Source organism: Tamandua tetradactyla, chromosome 3, assembly GCF_023851605.1.
Source record: "Tamandua tetradactyla isolate mTamTet1 chromosome 3, mTamTet1.pri, whole genome shotgun sequence".
Classification (NCBI taxonomy): Eukaryota; Metazoa; Chordata; class Mammalia; order Pilosa; family Myrmecophagidae; genus Tamandua; species Tamandua tetradactyla.
In genome coordinates, this window is record NC_135329.1 from 191,428,338 (window position 1) to 191,449,220 (window position 20,883).

The following is a 20,883-nucleotide window of genomic DNA, read 5'->3' on the forward strand; positions in this document are numbered from 1 at the left end:
ATGTCACATACAAGGGAGCCTCGATTAGATTAAATGCCAATTTCTCAGCTAAAATCATGAGGCAAGAAGGCAATGAGATGATATATTTAAGGTACTGAAAGCAAAAAATTTCCAAACAAGAATTATATATCCAGCAAAACTGTCTTTCAAAAATGAGAAAAGGGTGCATGAGTAGTTTCGTGGTAGAATATTTTCCATGCGGGAGACCCGGGTTTGATTCATGGACTATGCACCCCCCCAAAAAAAAAAATTGAGGGAGAGATTAAGACATTCTTAGATGCACAAAAGCCAAAGAATTTTGTCACCAACTAGACAGGTCATGCAAGAGATGTAAAACAGAATTCTGCAGGTTGAAAAGAAAGGACAACAGACAATAGATTGAAGCTCCATGAAGAAATAAAGATCTCCAGTGAGGGTGATAACATGGGTAAATATAAACGACAATAGTAATGAAGTTTTAGTTTGTAACTCCACTTTTTACTTCCTACAGAATCTAACGGGAAAATGTATAGAATCTAATGATAAATCAATGGTTATGGAAACATAGTGAATAAACATGTAATCTGTGATATGAACTACATAAAGGAGGAAAACAGAGGGGTCTAGGAGCATAGTTTGTGTATACTATTGAAGTTAAATTGGTATCAAAGCAAATAAGATTGTTATAATCTTAGGATGTTAAATTTAAGCCCCAGGGAAACTACAAAAAAAACCTGGTGAATAAGCAAGTCCATAGAAATTAATATACAGATTGCAAGAGGTGAGGGGCAGGCAGAATGGGGAGTTAATGCATAATGGGTATAATGGTTTCTGTCTGGGGAGATGGGAAAGTTTTAGTAATGGAAGTGGGCGAGGGTTCTGGAATATTGTGAATGTGATTAATCCCACTAAATGGCATGATTGTGAGTAGTTTAGATGAGAAAGTTTATGTTGCAAATATGTTCCCACAATTAAAAGAGAAAAAGAGAAACTAACAAGACAATGACAATTAAATGCAGTACATGATCCTGGATGGAAGGAATCCCAACAAGGGAGGAGAAAAACTTCGAAGGGATGTTACTGGGAACATATTTAAAAAATTGGAATAGAGACTGTAAAGCTTTATATCAATGTTAAATTTCTTGAATTTGATAACTGCACTTAAATTAGTTACATAAGTGAATATCCTTGTTTTTAGGAAATGTTCACGGCAGTAATAAGTGTTCAAGGAGCATAATGTATATAGCTTACACTTACGTGTTCAGAAAATGAGTTGGTAAATAGAAAGACACACAGGCAAGTAGACAGATGGATAGGCAGATAGAACAGTATGGCGATTGTGACAAAATGTTACAATTGGTGGGTCTGGGTATCTGCCGGGTAAGGGTATGTACGGGATTTATATTATTATTGTAACTTTCCTGTAAGTTTGAAAACATTTCAAAATAAAAAGTTAAAACAACAATGACTACAACACATAACCAGGAAATTCCTGACAGCCAGACTACAGTAGGAGAATAGTTTGGAGGTGCTGGAAAAAGTAATGTGTCCATTAACCAATCAGATGATACAAAAAGGACATCAAATATTGCAAATTTCCAAAGCACAAAACAAAGTAAGCCTAATCCACACTAGAAATATACATTACCTCTTCGGGAACTCCAAGTCTTTTAGCTGGTATTTTCTGCACCATCTCTTCAAATATACCACCTGGCACATCACGATAGTTGTCATAAGCGGACTGGGAAAAAATTGTTCCCTATTTCAAAAAGAAAAGAGAATCAAAAGAAAGCAGATAAAATAAATATTTTAATTGTAAAGATAGCAGTGCAACCCATTAACCAACACCAAAAATTAAGTGGCGTAAGTTTGAAAGTAAATCAACATTTCTAATATTTCAAATATTAATTTTTCTCAGTATTGTCAAAGAAGTACAGTCAATCACTATGCACAAATTGATTACATGAATGCTCAGTTTGTGATCTTTTCCTTAATAACCAGCCAAGCCCTGGATTTTTTTTTTTTTTTTTTTTTTTTTTTTTTTTCAGAAAAGGCTTGGTTTCTGGAGGCATAATTATGAGCAGATCAGAGAGGCACTTAACTGGGAACAATGGAACAGGGTGATCTGCCTATTTTATCATATACTAGGCATCTCTGCTTTAGAATAGGAGACTGGGAAATGGTTAGGAGAGATTTATAAAATACATTAGTTTCTTGGCTTTCACAAGGTGGAAATTACAAACACAATATTTTAGTTTAATATAAATAAACTAAAATTTAAAATTTTTAAAAATTATGTATCTTTCACTAGAACTCAAGGGCTTATAATTAAGCCAGGGAAATTACTAAAAAAATGTATAGCACAGGATATTTTGTGTGTTATTGGCTCATAACTATAACAGGGATTATGGGGAACAGGGGAGAAGAAAATAAGGGAAAGAACATTTGGCAGTATTAATTATTCTAAACGATAATGGGGAGATAGGACAGCTTCCATAAAGCAATTGTAACCTTTTATTTAAAAAAGGATGAAGTCTTCTATAAGCACAAAGGTTAGACATTAATCTTAAAAAATCTATGGAGGATAAACATGAATTAGTATTGTGCTTATAATGCTTTCATATCATTAAACATTTTCAAGAAATGCATTTTTGGGGGCTAGTATTCCAAGATATTAACATTATGAATGAAACTATATTTAATTTACCTGATAAATTACTTGAGTGTAATATGGGTAAAGTAATGTCAGCTGTGGAAAAATAAAGGGCTAAATCTCTGGGGCTTCAGGAGCCTGCAGTTTTGTTAGAGAAGAGATCCTTACTAACTTCAACAAGTTAGTTCATTCTTAGTTCCTATTAGGTAGCATGGATAAGGATATAGAGAGATAGTATATAGACAGATCTATAGATAGTAGTCATAGATGTTGTGCCAGTTTGAATCTGTTCTGTACCCCAGAAAAGCCAAGTTCTTTAATCCTCATTCAATATTGCTGGGTAGAAGCTTTTTAATTGTTTCCAAGGAGATGTGACCCTCCCAATTGCGGGTGGTAATTTTTTATTAGATGGTTTCCATGGAGATGTGTCTTCACCCATTCAAGGTGGGATTGCTTACTGGAGCCCTTTAAGAGGGAACCATTTTGGAAGAAGTTTTATAGCCCACATAGCCAGAGACCTCTGGAGATGAAAAAGGAAAATGCTTCCTGGGAAGAGCTTCAGGAAATGAGAAGCTGGGAGAGAAAGCTAGCAGATTTCATCCTGCATCTTTTCAGCTGAGAGAGAAACCCTACATATCATAAGCCTTCTCAAACCAAGGTATCTTTCCTTGGGTGCCTTAGATTGGACATTTTTATATCCTTGCATTAATTTGGACATTATCATGGCCTGAGAACTGTAAACTTGCAACTTAATAAATCCCCTTTTTTAAAAGCTGATCTATTTCTGGTATATCGCATTCCAGCAGCTTGCAAACTAGAAAGAAGTTGTAGAGTTTCAGGTGTAGGGATGATTACTATCTTAGGAATGACCAGGAAACATCACAGAGGAAGTAGAAATTGAGCTGAATTTTCCAGGATGAGTGAGATACTTAATGTCTCTTTTGTAGTACATGGCCTGTACGTAATATCCATGGAAGCTTAACTTATAGGTCATGTGGTGACCTATGTACCCTAGAAAAACATGTGGGTATGAACCCAAGATAAGTAGGACCTTTTGATGAGGTTCAGTTAAGGTGTGGCCCAACTCAACCACAACAGACCTTAATGCTATTTACAAGCAGAATGAAATTCAGACACATATAGAGGAAGCCAAAGAGGAAGCAGCCAGAAGTTGAAAGTCGATGGAACCCAGCCTTGAAAGGAGAAACTGCCATGTGCATTGCCACATGACAGAAGAGCCCAGGACCAAGGATAACTAGCAGCCAGCCCTAGACATTTTCTTTCCAAAGGGAAAGAAAGCATCACCTTGATGATGCCTTGATTTTGGACTTCTTCTAGCCTCAAAAACGTGAGCTATTGTTAAAGTGGAGCCATTGTTAAAGCCAACCCATTGTATGGTATTTACATTAGCAATAAGGAATTAAAACACCTAACTTCACGGAAATGATAGTGTTTGAAGTTAATTATATTGTGATTTGTTTCAATCATTTATATTGTATTTCAGATACATTTTCTTTTGCCTTCAGGCTGATCTTTCACTTTAACTTTCTGACTTTCAGTTTCTCTCTTTTCTTCATAAAGGACTAATGACATATAAAGAAATAATCTGAGAAAATTCACTCTTTAAAGCAGTGGTTCTCTAAAGTGTCAATGGCTGAGAGATTCCAAACAGAGTCGAGAGGTTATCCTGGAGATTATTCTTACACATTAAATAGATATCACCTTGTTAGTCAAGATGTAAGGGAGAGGCTAGAGGGAACTGCCTGAAAATGTAGAGCTGTGTTCCAGTAGCCATGTTTCTTGTATAATGATACAGCTTTCACAATGTGACTGTGAGATTGTGAAAACCTTGTGTCTGATGCTCCTTTTATCTACCTTATCAACAGATGAGTAAAACATATGGAATAAAGATGAATAAAAGGGGGAACAAATGTTAAAATAAATTTAGAGGGAAATGCTGGTGATCAGTGAGGGGGAGGGGTGGGGGTATGGTATGTATGAATCTTTTTGTTTTCTTTTTATTTCTTTTTCTGAATAGAAATGTTCCAAGAAATGATCGTGATGATGAATATGCAACTATGTGATGATATTGTGAATTACTGATTATATATGTAGAACGGAATGATCAAAAGTTACAAATGTTTGCATTTGTTTGGTGTTTTTTGGTATTTAAAAAAAACTAAAAAAAAAAAAAAAAACTAAAGCAGTTGTTCTCAACCTTCATTAGGCCTTTTGCATTTCCCAGGGCACTTCTAAAAATACAAATCCGTTGATCCCATAGTTTGGGGGAAAGCTCATATATTACTGTTTTTAAAATGTCTCACAGATAATTCAAATATATTCTAATATATAGGCAGGATTGAGACTCACTGGCTTAATTTAACCTTATTACAATCTGGCTGCAAGTCAAAGAATACTTCTGTAGTGCATATTCTTTCTTATTTTCTGACTTTCTGATTTCATGTATTCTGTAAAGCAATGTTTTGTAATACACATGCTTATAACACTCTTATAACACTCTATCAACAATACAAATGGAATCAGAAGAGCACAATCTTTCAATAACATTCATATAGAATAGTTTACCTACAGGAGCAATACAATTGATCCTGACTCCACTGCTGGCCCACTCCAAAGCTAAGGTTTTGGTGAGATTGTAAACACCTTCCCTTGCAGCTCCACTATGCCTTTTAAAGAGAAAATATAAACATTACAATCAGCATGCTTTGAATATTTCTCTCATTACCTAAAATGACAAGAGTGCCAGTGACTTGGCAAAGCCCCATAAGCACATCATTATGAGTCTCTGTCTTGTTGAGTCTCAGCCTAAACAATAGGGAAAAAGAATTGGGTCCTTCAATATTAAAGCTAAATCACAACAATTTGATGGTGAAATAAATCTCACATTGCTTAGGTTCCCCAAATCACCATGCGCACAAGAGAAATACTTTTAAGAACTTTTATTATAGAGGACAACAAACAAATTGGTAATTTTGAGAGTTACAAGTGTGTGATTTTTTTTTAAACTTTCTTATTGTATAACATATATACAAAGCAAAGAAAGAAAAAAGCAATAGTTTTCAAAGTACTCTTCAACAAGTATCGCTACTATATGATCCTCTCAGATTTTTCCTTCTACATATTTTATCTTGACAATCAACTTTTTTCTCCTTTTTTGTGAAAAACGACATATGTACAAAAAAGCAATAAATTTCAAAGCAGAGCACCACAATTAGTTGCAGAACATATTTCAAAGTTTGGCATGGGTTACAATTTCATAATTTTAGGTTTTTTTTACTTTGGGCTGCTCTAAGATACTGGAGACTAAAAGAGATATCAATCCAATGATTGATATCTAATGATTCATTTGTTAAATCCTCTCTTATCTGTATAACTCCACCATCACCTTTGATCTTTTTATCCAACTCTTTAGGGGCATTTGGGCTATGGCTATTCTAACTTTTTCATGTTGGAAGGGTCTGTCACTAATATGGGGTAGGGAAATGAAACTATCTGATGTTCTAGAGAGGCTGGCCCTCTAGGTTTCAGGACTTATCTGGACCAGGGACCCATCTGGAGGTTGTAGGTCTCTGGAAAGTTAAACCAGTGCACAGAAGCTTTATGGAATCTTATATATTGCCCTAGGTGCTCTTTAGGATTGGCTGCAACGGTCCTGGTAGGGGTTTGGCAAGTTATGATAGGTAGCAATGTCTAAGAAGCTTGAGTAAGAGTAACCTCCAGAGTAGCCTTTTCTAATTGAAAACTCTCTGCCACTGATACCTTATTAATTACACTTCTTTTCCCCCTTTTAGTCAGGACAGAATTTTTGATCCTACAGTGCCAGGGCCAGACTAATCCTGGGAGTTATCTCCCACACCACCAGGAAGACTTTCACCCCTGGATGACATGTCCCATATAGGAGTAGGGCAATGATTTCACTTGCAGAGTTGGACTTAGAGAGAGTGAGGTCACATGAGAGCAAAAAAAATGGTCCTCCAGAAGTAACTCTTAGGCATGCCTGTAGGTAGTCTAAGCTTCTCCACTACCTACATAAACTTCACAAGAGTAAGCCTCAAGATCAAGGGCTTGGCCTATTGATTCTGGTGTCCCTAAAAGTTGACAGAGTATCAGGGGATTCCCTGATGGTAAAATTTAATAGCTTCCTATTTTTTCTCCCATCCCTCAAGGGACTTTGCCAATACTATTTTTTTGGCATGGACAGGCTCTGGGAATCAAACCCAGGTCTCTGGCATCGTAGGCGAGATTTTTGCCACTGAGTCACCATTGCACAACCCATGAGCTCATCTGACCTACTGTTTTTAATTTTTGCCAATACTTTTTTATTATCTGCTTAATATACTCTAAGATGCACCCAGGCATTACATTAAGCTTTAAATTAAAGGTCCTCTTTCTTATTCTGGGCTCCCTGTGTTTCAATTGTTCAAATGAGCTATTCAGATAGGTTGTTAGATTATGTGCTACAGAAAATTTAGGTTCCAGACTAAATAAACCTTTCTTCTTTTGGTCTCAAAGAGTACATGTGATTCTAAAATATAGACAACGTTTCCTTACCTCTGTGTTCTGAATTAATTTAACCCCAGTCTAATTGGCTTTGTTCTTATCTCTAAATACCAGGTTTTATATATATATATATATATATATATATATATATATATATATATATATGATCTAAATACCAAGTTATATATGTATATTTATATACATATATATATAACAGCCTCTCAAAATCCAGAAATAATAATTATCACTCTGGACTAAATGTGTCTGCTCTAAAAACTTATAATCTAGGCCCCTATTTTCTTATAAGCATTTTCTAAAGGAGACCATAACATAATTGTTCTTTCATTTCTGGCTTATTTTGCCTCACCCAAATGTTCCACATGTTCATTCACATCTTTGCATGCCTCACTACTTTGCTCCTTTTTGGAGCAGCACAACATTCAATCATATGTTTACACCATCATCCGCCAATCTACTTCTCAGTCAGTGCATCCTTCAGCCATCTGCATGCATCAGGCATCATGTATAATGGCCAAAGTCCACAGTCCATCGACACTCTCAAGTTTAGATAATTTCACTGTTTCCAAGAGAAAGACAACCAATAAACACACCCTCGCCAAATAGGAAGTCTAAACTTCCTCTTAACTCTCGTCCCACCCCCATTATTTACCTCTGCTGTTGCTGTGGTAGTACTGATGTATTCCTCTTAAACATAGACCCAATTGTGGTTATTTTTTAAATCAATTTTAGGTAATGGGAAATATGAAATTCATATAGCAAGCTAGAAATATTATCAACAGAATTTCTAGATGCAACAAAATTTAAATAAACTTTAATACATTTCCAGATAGGAAGTTTAAATATTTTGGTGTAAGGAGTCTCTTGGAGAAGGTACAGTGTGCTATTATGGCCTTGAAAATTCTGATTTCAATATCCTTCAGAACCAAGTATAAATAAATGTAATGTGAAAAAATTAACTTACAAAATTAATTAGGAAAATACTTCCATCCAAACACATTTGAAATCACTGGGGAGAAGACAGATTACTTAGTAACTGTTGAAATTGAACTTCCTTAATATAAAACTGCTGAAGATGAGTTTTTTCAGATTTCATATACTCGAAAAAATATTTTACCTTTGTTTTTCAAAGATATTTAATGGAGGAAAATACTGGTGTGCTGGTTTGAGACTTTTGTGTACCCCAGAAAAGCCATGTACTTTCTATCCTAATCCACACTTGTGGGAGCAGATCTATTGTTTAGGTGGAACCTTTTGATTAGGTGACTTCCATGGAGCTGTGTCTCTACCCATTCAAGATGGAACTTAATATGCTTAATGGAGTCCTTTAAGAGGGAACCATTTTGGAAAAAGCTCAGACTGGACACAGAGAGTGACATCCACAGATACAGAAAGAAAATGTCCCCATAGGGAAGCGGCTTGAAACCAGAAGCCAAAGGACCAGCAGACACCAGCCACATGCCTTCCCAATTGACAGAGATGTTCTAGACACCATCAAGTCTTTCGTGGAGTCAAGTAATCTTTTTCTGGATGCCTTAGTTTGGACATTTTTATGGTCTCAGAACTGTAAAATTGAAAGTTAATAAATACCCTTTAAAAAAGCCAACCCAGAGGACTTCCGGAGAAGATGGCGGCTTAGTAAGACGCGCGGGTCTTAGTTCCTCCTCCAGAAAAGCAACTAAAGAAACAGAAACAATACGAAACAGCTCCCGGAGTCACGACAGAGACCAAAAAGACAGCGTACCCCATTCTGGAACAGCTGAACGGGCAGGGAGAATCTGCTGCGGTGAGATACCCGAGGGGCGCGCGTTTTCCCGGCTGGGGCGGCTGGTGACTGAGGTCCCCTCCACGCACGTGGCTCCCTGGTCTGACTGGGAACGTTGGATAGTGGGGCCCTCCCATCACGCTTGGCATTTCGGGCCAGCTGGGCAATTAGGACCGGCACTCTCCCAAGCCGTGGCGGCCAGCGACCCCCGCCTCCACGCGCGGTTTCCCGGGCCGACTGCCGTGCAGACAGACGAGCGCCACGAGCGCCACCTACTGGGCAGGAAAAGAAAAACAGAGCCCAGAGATTTCACAGAAAAAGCTTTCAACCAGCTGGGTCCCACACCCAGGGAAATCTGATCAAATGCCCAGACACCAGCAGAAAATAATGGATGACGCTCGGAAAATTGAAGATATGGCCCAGTCAAAGGAACAAACCAATAGTTCAAATGAGATACAGGAGCTGAGACAACTAATGCTGAATATACGAACAGAAATGGAAAAACTCTTCAAAAACGAAATCAATAAATTGAGGGAGGACATGAAGAAGACATGGGCTGAACAAAAAGAAGAAACAGAAAATCTGAAAAAACAAATCACAGAACTTATGGGAGTGAAGGACAAAGAAGAAAAAATGGAAAAAACAATGGATACCTACAATGGTAGATCTAAAGAGACAGAAGCTACAATTAGTGAACTGGAGGATGGAACATCTGAATTCCAAAAAGAAACAGAAACTATAGGGAAAAGAATGGAAAAACTTGAGCAGGGGATCAGGGAACTGAATGACAATATGAAGCGCACAAATATACGTGTTGTGGGTGTCCCAGAAGGAGAAGAGAAGGGAAAAGGAGGAGAAAAACTAATGGAAGAAATTATCACTGAAAATTTCCCAACTCTTATGAAAGACCTAAATTTGCAGATCCAAGAAGTGCAGCGCATCCCAAAGAGAATAGACCCAAATAGGCGTTCTCCAAGACATTTACTAGTTAGAATGTCAGAGGTCAAAGAGAAAGAGAGGATCTTGAAAGCAGCAAGAGAAAAACAATCTGTCACATACAAGGGAAACCCAATAAGACTATGTGTAGATTTCTCAGCAGAAACCATGGAAGCTAGAAGACAGTGGTATGATATATTTAAATTACTAAAAGAGAAAAACTGCCAACCAAGACTCCTATTCCAGCAAAATTGTCCTTCAAAAATGAAGGAGAAATTAAAACATTTATAGATAAAAAGTCACTGAGGGAGATACTCCCTTCCCCCTTCCCGGGCCGGCTGGGAGAATTGGAGAGGCGGTCCCCTGAAACCAAGGCGGCTGGCGCCCACACCACGCGCAGCCCCCCAGACCAACTGAGAGAATTGGATCAGAAATCCCCAGGCCGTGGAGAACGGTGACGGGCGGGGGAGGCCCCTTCCAAACCCGTGACTCCCGGGGAACGTGCACTCTCTCGGGCGGGCCGCTGCCGCTGGCGCCCTCCCGCCACGCTTGTCGCCCGGGCGACTAGGAAATTCGGACGGGCTCTTTCCCGGGTTGCAGTGACCAGTAACCCTGCCTGCGTTCGGACCCCGGGCCGGCTCAAGCCGCTTCGGCTAGCGAACCCCCCGGACGGCGAGAGTTTTCCAAAGTTTAAGGTCCCACAGCACCTTTTACTGGTGGGACCCGCAGACAAACGTGTGCCACGAGCGCCACCTACTGGGCAAGATAAGAAAAATAGAACCCAGCGATTTCACAGAAAAATCTTCCAAACTTTTGGATCCAATACCCAGGGAAATCTGTCTGAATGCGCAGATGCCAACAGAAGATAACGGATCACGCTCAAATAATTGAAAATATGGCCCAGTCAAAGGAACAAACCAATAGTTCAAATGAGATACAGGAGCTGAGACAACTAATGCTAAATATACGAACAGAAATGGAAAACCTCTTCAAAAACGAAATCGATAAATTGAGGGAGGACATGAAGAAGACATGGGCTGAACATAAAGAAGAAATAGAAAAACTGAAAAAACAAATCGCAGAACTTATGGAAGTGAAGGACAAAGTAGAAAAGATAGAAAAAACAATGGATACCTACAATGATAGATTCAAAGAGACAGAAGATAGAATTAGTGATTTGGAGGATGGAACATCTGAATTCCAAAAACAAACACAAACTATCGGGAAAAGAATGGAAAAATTTGAACAGGGTATCAGGGAACTCAAGGACAATATGAACCACACAAATATACGTGTTGTGGGTGTCCCAGAAGGAGAAGAGAAGGGAAAAGGAGGAGAAAAACTAATGGAAGAAATTTTCACTGAAAATTTCCCAACTCTTATGAAAGACCTAAAATTACAGATCCAAGAAGTGCAGCGCACCCCAAAGAGATTAGACACAAATAGGCGTTCTCCAAGACACTTACTAGTTAGAATGTCAGAGGTCAAAGAGAAAGAGAGGATCTTGAAAGCAGCAAGAGAAAAACAATCCATCACATACAAGGGAAACCCAATAAGACTATGTGTAGATTTCTCAGCAGAAACCATGGAGGCTAGAAGACAGTGGGATGATATATTTAAATTACTAAAAGAGAAAAACTGCCAACCAAGACTCCTATATCCAGCAAAATTGTCCTTCAAAAATGAGGGAGAAATTAAAACATTCTCAGACAAAAAGTCACTGAGAGAATTTGTGACCAAGAGACCAGCTCTGCAAGAAATACTAAAGGGAGCACTAGAGTCAGATATGAAAAGACAGAAGAGAGAGGTATGGAGAAGAGTGTAGAAAGAAGGAAAGTCAGATATGATATATATACTACAAAAGGCAAAATGGCAGAGGAAAATATTATCCAAACAGTAATAACACTAAATGTTAATGGACTGAATTCCCCAATCAAAAGACATAGATTGGCAGAATGGATTAAAAAACAGGATCCTTCTATATGCTGTCTACAGGAAACACATCTTAGACCCAAAGATAAACATAGGTTGAAAGTGAAAGGTTGGGAAAAGATATTTCATGCAAATAACAACCAGAAAAGAGCAGGAGTGGCTATACTAATATCCAACAAGTTAGACTTCAAATGTAAAACAGTTAAAAGAGACAAAGAAGGTCACTATATACTAATAAAAAGAAGAATTAAACAAGAAGACATAACAATCATAAATATTTATGCACCGAACCAGAATGCCCCAAAATACGTGAGGAATACACTGCAAACACTGAAAAGGGAAATAGACACAAATACCATAATAGTTGGAGACTTCAATTCACCACTCTCATCAATGGACAGAACATCTAGACAGAGGATCAATAAAGAAATAGAGAATCTGAATATTACTATAAATGAGCTAGACTTAACAGACATTTATAGGACATTACATCCCACAACAGCAGGATACACCTTTTTCTCAAGTGCTCATGGATCATTCTCAAAAATAGACCATATGCTGGGTCACAAAGCAAGTCTTAACAAATTTAAAAAGATTGAAATCATACACAACACTTTCTCGGATCATAAAGGAATGAAGTTGGAAATCAATAATAGGCGGAATGCCAGAAAATTCACAAATACCTGGAGGCTCAACAACACACTCTTAAACAACGAGTGGATCAAAGAAGAAATTGCAAGAGAAATTAGTAAATACCTCAAGGCAAATGAAAATGAAAACACAACATATCAAAATTTATGGGATGCAGCAAAGGCAGTGCTAAGAGGGAAATTTATTGCCCTAAATGCCTATATCAGAAAAGAAGAAAAGGCAAAAATGCAGGAATTAACTGTTCAATTGGAAGAACTGGAGAAAGAACAGCAAACTAATCCCAAAGCAAGCAAAAGGAAAGAAATAACAAAGATCAGAGCAGAAATAAATGAAATTGAAAATATGAACACAGTAGAGAAAATCAATAAGACCAGAAGTTGGTTCTATGAGAAAATCAATAAGATTGATGGGCCCCTATCAAGATTGACAAAAAGAAGAAGAGAGAGGATGCAAATAAATAAGATCAGAAATGGAAGAGGAGACATAACTACTGACCTCACAGAAATAAAGGAGGTAATAACAGGATACTATGAACAACTTTACGCTAATAAATACAACAATTTAGATTAAATGGACGGGTTCCTGGAAAGACATGAACAACCAACTTTGACTCAAGAAGACATAGATGACCTCAACAAACCAATCACAAGTAAAGAAATTGAATTAGTCATTCAAAAGCTTCCTAAAAAGAAAAGTCCAGGACCAGATGGCTTCACATGTGAATTCTACCAAACGTTCCAGAAAGAATTAGTACCAATTCTCCTCAAACTCTTCAAAAAAATCGAAGTGGAGGGAAAACTGCCTAATTCATTCTATGAAGCCAACATCACCCTCATACCAAAACCAGGCAAAGATATTACAAAAAAAGAAAACTACAGACCAATCTCTCTAATGAATACAGATGCAAAAATCCTCAATAAAATTCTAGCAAATCATATCCAACAACACATTAAAAGAATTATACATCATGACCAAGTAGGATTCATCCCAGGTATGCAAGGATGGTTCAACATAAGAAAATCAATTAATGTAATACACCATATCAACAAATCAAAGCAGAAAAATCACATGATCATCTCAATTGATGCAGAGAAGGCATTTGACAAGATTCAACATCCTTTCCTGTTGAAAACACTTCAAAAGATAGGAATACAAGGGAACTTCCTTAAAATGATAGAGGGAATATATGAAAAACCCACAGCTAATATCATCCTCAATGGGGAAAAATTGAAAACTTTCCCCCTAAGGTCAGGAACAAGACAAGGATGCCCATTATCACCACTATTATTCAACATCGTGTTGGAGGTTCTAGCCAGAGCAATTAGACAAGAAAAAGAAATACAAAGCATCAAAATTGGAAAGGAAGAAGTAAAACTATCACTGTTTGCAGACGATATGATACTATACATCGAAAACCCGGAAAAATCCACAACAAAACTACTAGAGCTAATAAATGAGTACAGCAGAGTAGCAGGTTACAAGATCAACATTCAAAAATCTGTAGCATTTCTATACACTAGTAATGAACAAGCTGAGGGGGAAATCAAGAAACGAATCCCATTTACAATTGCAACTAAAAGAATAAAATACCTAGGAATAAATCTAACTAAAGAGACAAAAGGCCTATACAAAGAAAACTACAAAGAACTGTTAAAAGAAATCACAGAAGACCTAAATAGATGGAAGGGCATACCGTGTTCATGGATTGGAAGACTAAATATAGTTAAGATGTCAATCCTACCTAAATTGATTTACAGATTCAATGCAATACCAATCAAAATCCCAACAACTTATTTTTCAGAAATAGAAAAACTAATAAACAAATTTATCTGGAAGGGCAGGGTGCCCCGAATTGCTAAAAACATCTTGAGGGAAAAAAACGAAGCTGGAGGTCTCGCACTGCCTGAATTTAAGGCATATTATGAAGCCACAGTGGTCAAAACAGCATGGTATTGGCATAAAGATAGATATATCGACCAATGGAATCGAATAGAGTGCTCAGATATAGACCCTCTCATCTATGGACATTTGATCTTTGATAAGGCAGTCAAGCCAACTCACCTGGGACAGAGCAGTCTCTTCAATAAATGGTGCCTAGAGAACTGGATATCCATATGCAAAAGAATGAAAGAAGACCCATCTCTCACACCCTATACAAAAGTTAACTCAAAATGGATCAAAGATCTAAACATTAGGTCTAAGACCATAAAACAGTTAGAGGAAAATGTTGGGAGATATCTTATGGATCTTACAACTGGAGGCGGTTTTATGGACCTTAAACCTAAAGCAAGAGCACTGAAGAAGGAAATAAATAAATGGGAACTCCTCAAAATTAAACACTTTTGTGCATCAAAGAACTTCATCAAGAAAGTAGAAAGACAGCCTTCACAATGGGAGACAATATTTGGAAATGATATATCAGATAAAGGTCTAGTATCCAGAATTTATAAAGAGATTGTTCATCTCAACAACAAAAAGACAGCCAACCCAATTACAAAATGGGAAAAAGACTTGAACAGACACCTATCAGAAGAGGAAATACAAATGGCCAAAAGGCACATGAAGAGATGCTCAATGTCCCTGGCCATTAGAGAAATGCAAATCAAAACCACAATGAGATATCATCTCACACCCACCAGAATGGCCATTATCAACAAAACAGAAAATGACAAGTGCTGGAGAGGATGCGGAGAAAGAGGCACACTTATCCACTGTTGGTGGGAATGTCAAATGGTGCAACCACTGTGGAAGGCAGTTTGGCGGTTCCTCAAAAAGCTGAATATAGAATTGCCATACGACCCAGCAATACCATTGCTGGGAATCTACTCAAAGGACTTAAGGGCAAAAACTCAAATGGACATTTGCACACCAATGTTTATAGCAGCGTTATTTACAATTGCAAAGAGATGGAAACAGCCGAAATCTCCATCAACAGAAGAGTGGCTAAACAAACTGTGGTATATACATACGATGGAATACTATGCAGCTTTAAGACAGGATCAACTTATGAAGCATGTAATAACATGGATGGACCTAGAGAACATTATGCTGAGTGAGTCTAGCCAAAAACTAAAGGACAAATACTGTATGGTCCCACCGATGTGAACAGACATTCGAGAATAAATTTGGAATATGTCCTTGATAACAGAGTCCAGCAGGAGGTAGAGACAGGGTAAGATAATGGCCAATTGGAGTTGAAGGGATACAGACGGTGTAACAGGACTAGATACAAAAACTCAAAAATGGACAGCACAATAATACCTAATTGTAAAGTAATCATGTTAAAACACTGAATGAAGCTGCATCTGAGCTATAGGTTTTTGTTTTGTTTTGTTTTGTTTTGTTTTGATTTTACTGTTATTACTTTTATTTTTTTCTCTATATTAACATTCTATATCTTTTTCGGTTATGTTGCTAGTTCTTCTAAACCAATGCATATGTACTAAGAAATGATGATCATGCATCTATGTGATGATGTTAAGAATTAATGATTGCATATGTAGAATGGTATGATCTCTAAATGTTGGGTTAATTTCTTTTTTTCCGTTAATTAAAAAAAATAAATAAAAAAGAGAAGGGATAATTGGAGCTGAAGGGATACAGACTGTACAACGGGACTGGATATAAAAACTCAGAAATGGACAGCACAATACTACCCAATTGTAATGCAATTATGTTAAAACACTGGATGAAGCTGCATGTGAGGTATAGGTTTTTTGTTTTTGCTTTTTTTTTTTTTCTTTCTATTATTGTTTTAATTCTTTATTTCTTTTTCTAAATCGATGCAAATGTACTAAGGAATGATGAATATGCAACTATGTGATGTTATTAAGAATTACTGATTGTACATGTAGATTGGAATGATTTCTAATTGTTTTGTTAATTCTTTTTTTAATTAATAAAAAAAAATAAATTTAAAAAAAAAAAAAAAAAAGTCACTGAGAGAATTTGTGACCAAGAGACCAGCTCTGCAAGAAATACTAAAGGGAGCACTAGAGTCAGATACGAAAAGACAGAAGAGAGAGGTATGGAGTAACGTGTAGAAAGAAGGAAAATCAGATATGATATATATAATACAAAAGCCAAAATGGTAGAGGAAAATATTATCCAAACAGTAATAATACTAAAAGTTAATGGACTGAATTTCCCAATCAAAAGACATAGAATGGCAGAATGGATTACGACCCAGCAATACCACTGCTAGGTATCTACTCAAGGGACTTAAGGACAAAGACACAGACGGACATTTGCACACCAGTGTTTATAGCAGCATTATCTACAATTGCAAAGAGATGGAAACAGCCAAAATGTTCATCAACAGACGAGTGGCTAAACAAACTGTGGCGTATACCTACGATGGAATATTATGCAGCTTTAAGACAGACTAAACTTATGAAGCATGTAATAACATGGGTGGACCTAGAGAACATTATGCTGAGTGAGTCTAGCCCAAAACTAAAGGACAAATACTGTAAGGTCCCACTGATGTGAACCGACATTCGAGAATCAGCTTGGAATATATCATTGGTAACAGAGACCAGCAGGAGTTAGAAACAGGGTAAGATAATGGGTAATTGGAGCTGAAGGGATACAGACTGTGCAACAGGACTAGATACAAAAACTCAAAAATGGACAGCACAATAATACCTAAGTGTAATGTAACTAGGTTGGAACACTGAATGAAGCTGCTCCTGAAATATGGTTTTTTGTTTGTTTGTTTGTGTGTTTGTATCTTTTGTTTTTGTTTTTTTCTTTTTCCTTTTTATATATATATATATTATTAGTATTATTATTTTAATTCTCTTCTCTATATTAACATTCTATATCTTTTTCTGCTGTTTTGCTAGTTCTTTTCCTAAATCGATGCAAATGTACTAAGAAATGATGATCATACATCTATGTGATGATACTAAGAATTACTGAGTACATTTGTAGAATGGAATGATTTCTAAATGTTGTGTTAATTTCTTTTCTTTTTTTTGATTAATAAAAAAATTAAAAAAAATAAAAATTAAAAAAAAAAAAGCCAACCCAGGTGGTGCAATGGTGGTTCAGTGGCAGAATCCTCACCTGCCGTGCCTGAGACCTGGGTTTGATTCCTGGAACTTGCCCATGCCAAAAAAATTTTAAAAAGCCAACCCATTTCCGGTATTTCACATTTCCAGCAGCATTAACAAACTAAAACAACTGGGTTGCCAAGTTTTGTTGTTCTTGTTGTTTTCTGTCAATACTTTCATGATGTTGCTCCACTCTCTTCTAATTTTCATTGTTTCTGATGAGAAATCTGCTTCTGTACAGAAAGTGTCTTTTTCTTTCAGCCACTTTTATGATGTTCTCTTTATCAGTCTTCTAACAAATATGATTATGATATGACTTAGTATGGTTTTCTTCATGTGTCTTTTACTTGGAGTTTGTTGAGCTTCCTTGGACAGTTTATAGTTATCACTGAAAATAGTAAAATTTCAGCCATGATTTCTCCAAATGTTTTATTCCCCCTTCTCTTTCTCCTCCTCTTCAAAGACTACAATTACACATGCAATAGCATCAAAGTTTACATTATGCTCCAGTCATATATATATTTTTTTGCATGGGCAGGCACTGGGAACCAAACCCAGGTCTCTGGCATGGCAGGTGAGAATTCTGCCACTGAGCCACTGTTGCACCAACCTCCAGTCATATTTTTAAGCCTTTTTTCCTCTGTTTCATTTTGGATTTCTACTACTATGTCTTTAGGTTCACTAATCTTTTCTTCTGATGTGTATAATTTGACATTAATCACATTCAGTGGATCCAGTATATTTTTCAGTGAAGATACTGTAGTTTCCATCTCTATGAGCTTAATTCAGGTACTTTTTTTTTATATCTTCCATGTCTCTATTGAGCATGTTCCATCTTTCTGCTAGCTTCTAGAATATAGGAATACAGTCATAATAACTTTTAATGTCCTTGTCTACTAATTTTATCGTTGTGTCATTTCTCAGTTTTGACTGATTTCCCTTATCATTATGAGTTATAATTTTCTGCTTCTTTGCATACTTTGCAATTTCTTATTGGATACCAGATATTATCCATTTTCTCTTGTTGATGTTGGATATTTTTATATTCTTGAGCTTTTCTGGGATAATGTTATGCTACTTGGAAAACATGTGATCCTTTCATGCCTTGCCTTTAATTTCTGTTTAATGAGACCAGGACTACTTCTAGTTCAGGAATATTTTCTCCCACTACTGAAGCAAGACCCATTTTAGAGCTGTAATCAAGGCTTTTCAGTCTGTTTGTTACTCAGTTCTGAGGTTTTCCAGTTGGCCATTGGGAGGATACACTATTCCCATGTAAGTGCTGGGCCATTCCCTCTAATCCTTTCAGGTGCTTCTTTCCCAACGTTTATGTAGTTTTGTCACATATATGTGCTGCTAAGCACTCAACTTAATCCTGAAAGGATATCCTCTTTCAATCTCTATGTTTCTCCCTCATTATAGCTCTCTCCTATATGGTACTCTGTCTTGCAAACTCTAGCTGCCATGACTTCTCAGGCCTTCCAGTCTCTGCCTCAGTTCCCCTCCTCTGAGTCACAATCTGGAAACTTCCTCCAGGCAATAAGATGGGGTCATTATAGAACTCACCTCATTTGTTTACTGTTTTCCAGTGAACACTGTACTTCATTGCCTGATGTCAAATACCTTGAGTGCCATTGCTCCATAGTTTGGTCCCGTTTCACAGTTGTCTTGCTAGGAGCTTAAACTTTGTCTCTGTTACTCCATCTTGGCCTGAAGCAGAAGTCTTAACACATGTTGGTTCAATGCAAAGTAAATATCGACCTCCAGTTTCTGGTCCAACATGTACAGAACTTAGAAATCATCACTCCAATCCTCATAACAAGAAAAGGGTTTAAAAAAATTGAAAACCAACAACTCTTTTAGGCTCTATCAGAGAATTGAGGTTACAGGGTGTGGTGCTTTGAAGCTGTCTGTACCCCAGGAAGGAATGTACTTAAAGTTAATCCATTCCTGTGGTGTGGACCCATTATAAGTAGGTTCTTTGGATGAGTAGGATCTTAAGATGTGACCCACCTTTTCAGGGTAGGTCTTAATTCTTTTATCAGAGTTCTTTATAAGGGAAGGAATTGAAGGCAGAGAGAGAGAAAACAAGAAACTGAAAGTGACAGAACCCAGAAGAAAACAGAGAAACCAGCAGATGCTGCCAGGTGCCTTGCCTTGTGGCAGAGAAGCCCAGGATCAATGGCAGCTGGTCTTTGGGAAGAAAGTATCACCTTGATGATGCCTTGATTTGGACATTTTCATGGCTTCAAAACTATAATCTTGTAAGCTAATAAATTCCCAATGTTAAAAGCCCACCCATTTTACAGCATCCATTTTTGGCAGCCTAACAAACCAGAACACAGGGCTAACTACTAACATGAAAAACAGGAAAGACAGGCAGATATAGAGAATCACAGCTTACTGGGCACAGAAACACCACTGGTGTTAGCATCAGGCAGGACTACTTAAAGTAGAATTGATTAATTGCTGGAGACCAAATGTGGACTATCATGAGGGATAATAACTCCTGGAGGCCCAGCCTTAGGGGGCCCTTTTGTTAGCACTATTGTTGTTGTTATTGTTGTTATATTATTATTTTTGTTGGCAGTATTTGAGAAGCACTCTTTCACTGGACAGTTGATGACTTACTAGAGTATTGTCCTCAGGCAAATATTAGTACTCTTTTTCAAAACAAAATATTTCTTTATTTTTATTGCTATATATTCTATCTTTACATACCATGTAATCATCCAAAAAATACAGTGGTTCACAATATCATCATATAGCTGTGCATTTATCAACACGATTTACCTATTTTTTTCTTTTTTTGTGAAAAATAACATATATACAAAAAAGCAATAAATTTCAAAGTACATCACAACAGTTAGTTGGAGAACAGATTTCAGAGTTTGGTGTGGGTTACAATTTCACAATTTTAGGTTTTTACTTCTAGCTGTTCTAAGAGACTAAAAGAAATATGCATTTAATGATTCAGCAATCATACTCATTTGTTAAACCGAACCATCTCTGTATAACTCCACCATCACTTTTGACCTTTCTCTTACTCTTTAGGGGTATTTGGACCCTTTTTTTATGTTGGAAAGAGCTGTCAGTAATATCGGATAGGGAGATGGAACTAGCTGATGTTTTGGAGAGGTTGGCCTCTCTGCATTTCAGGACTTATCTGGTCCAGGGACCCATCTGGAGGTTACAGGCTTCTGGAGAGTTATCATAGTGCATGGAGCCTTTGTAGAATCTTACATAACACCCTAGGTGTTCTTTAGGATTGGCAGGAATGGTTTGTGGTTTGGCAAGTTATGGTAGGCAGCAATGTCTAACTGAAGCTTGCATTAGAGTGACCTCCAGAGTAGTCTCTCAACTCTATTTGA

The 20,883-nt window shown here is 37.1% G+C and overlaps 1 protein-coding gene across 6 annotated transcripts in view; it reads right to left on the bottom strand.

The window, feature by feature from the left end:
• PECR (peroxisomal trans-2-enoyl-CoA reductase) overlaps positions 1–20,883 on the bottom strand; it is a 91,739-nt gene that overhangs the window by 37,162 nt on the left and 33,694 nt on the right. For 4 of the 6 annotated variants that reach the window (XR_013173039.1, XM_077155060.1, XM_077155059.1 and 1 more), the window contains 2 exons: positions 5,223–5,319; positions 1,628–1,738 (listed from right to left, as the gene is read on the bottom strand). Coding sequence is in view for 3 of the 6 variants with exons in the window: in XM_077155060.1 (XP_077011175.1) it covers positions 1,628–1,738; positions 5,223–5,319 (208 nt within the window). In the remaining 3 variants the exon portion in view is untranslated. The remainder of the gene's footprint in view (positions 1–1,627; positions 1,739–5,222; positions 5,320–20,883) is intronic. The other 2 variants (XR_013173041.1, XR_013173040.1) reach the window with 1 other exon arrangement.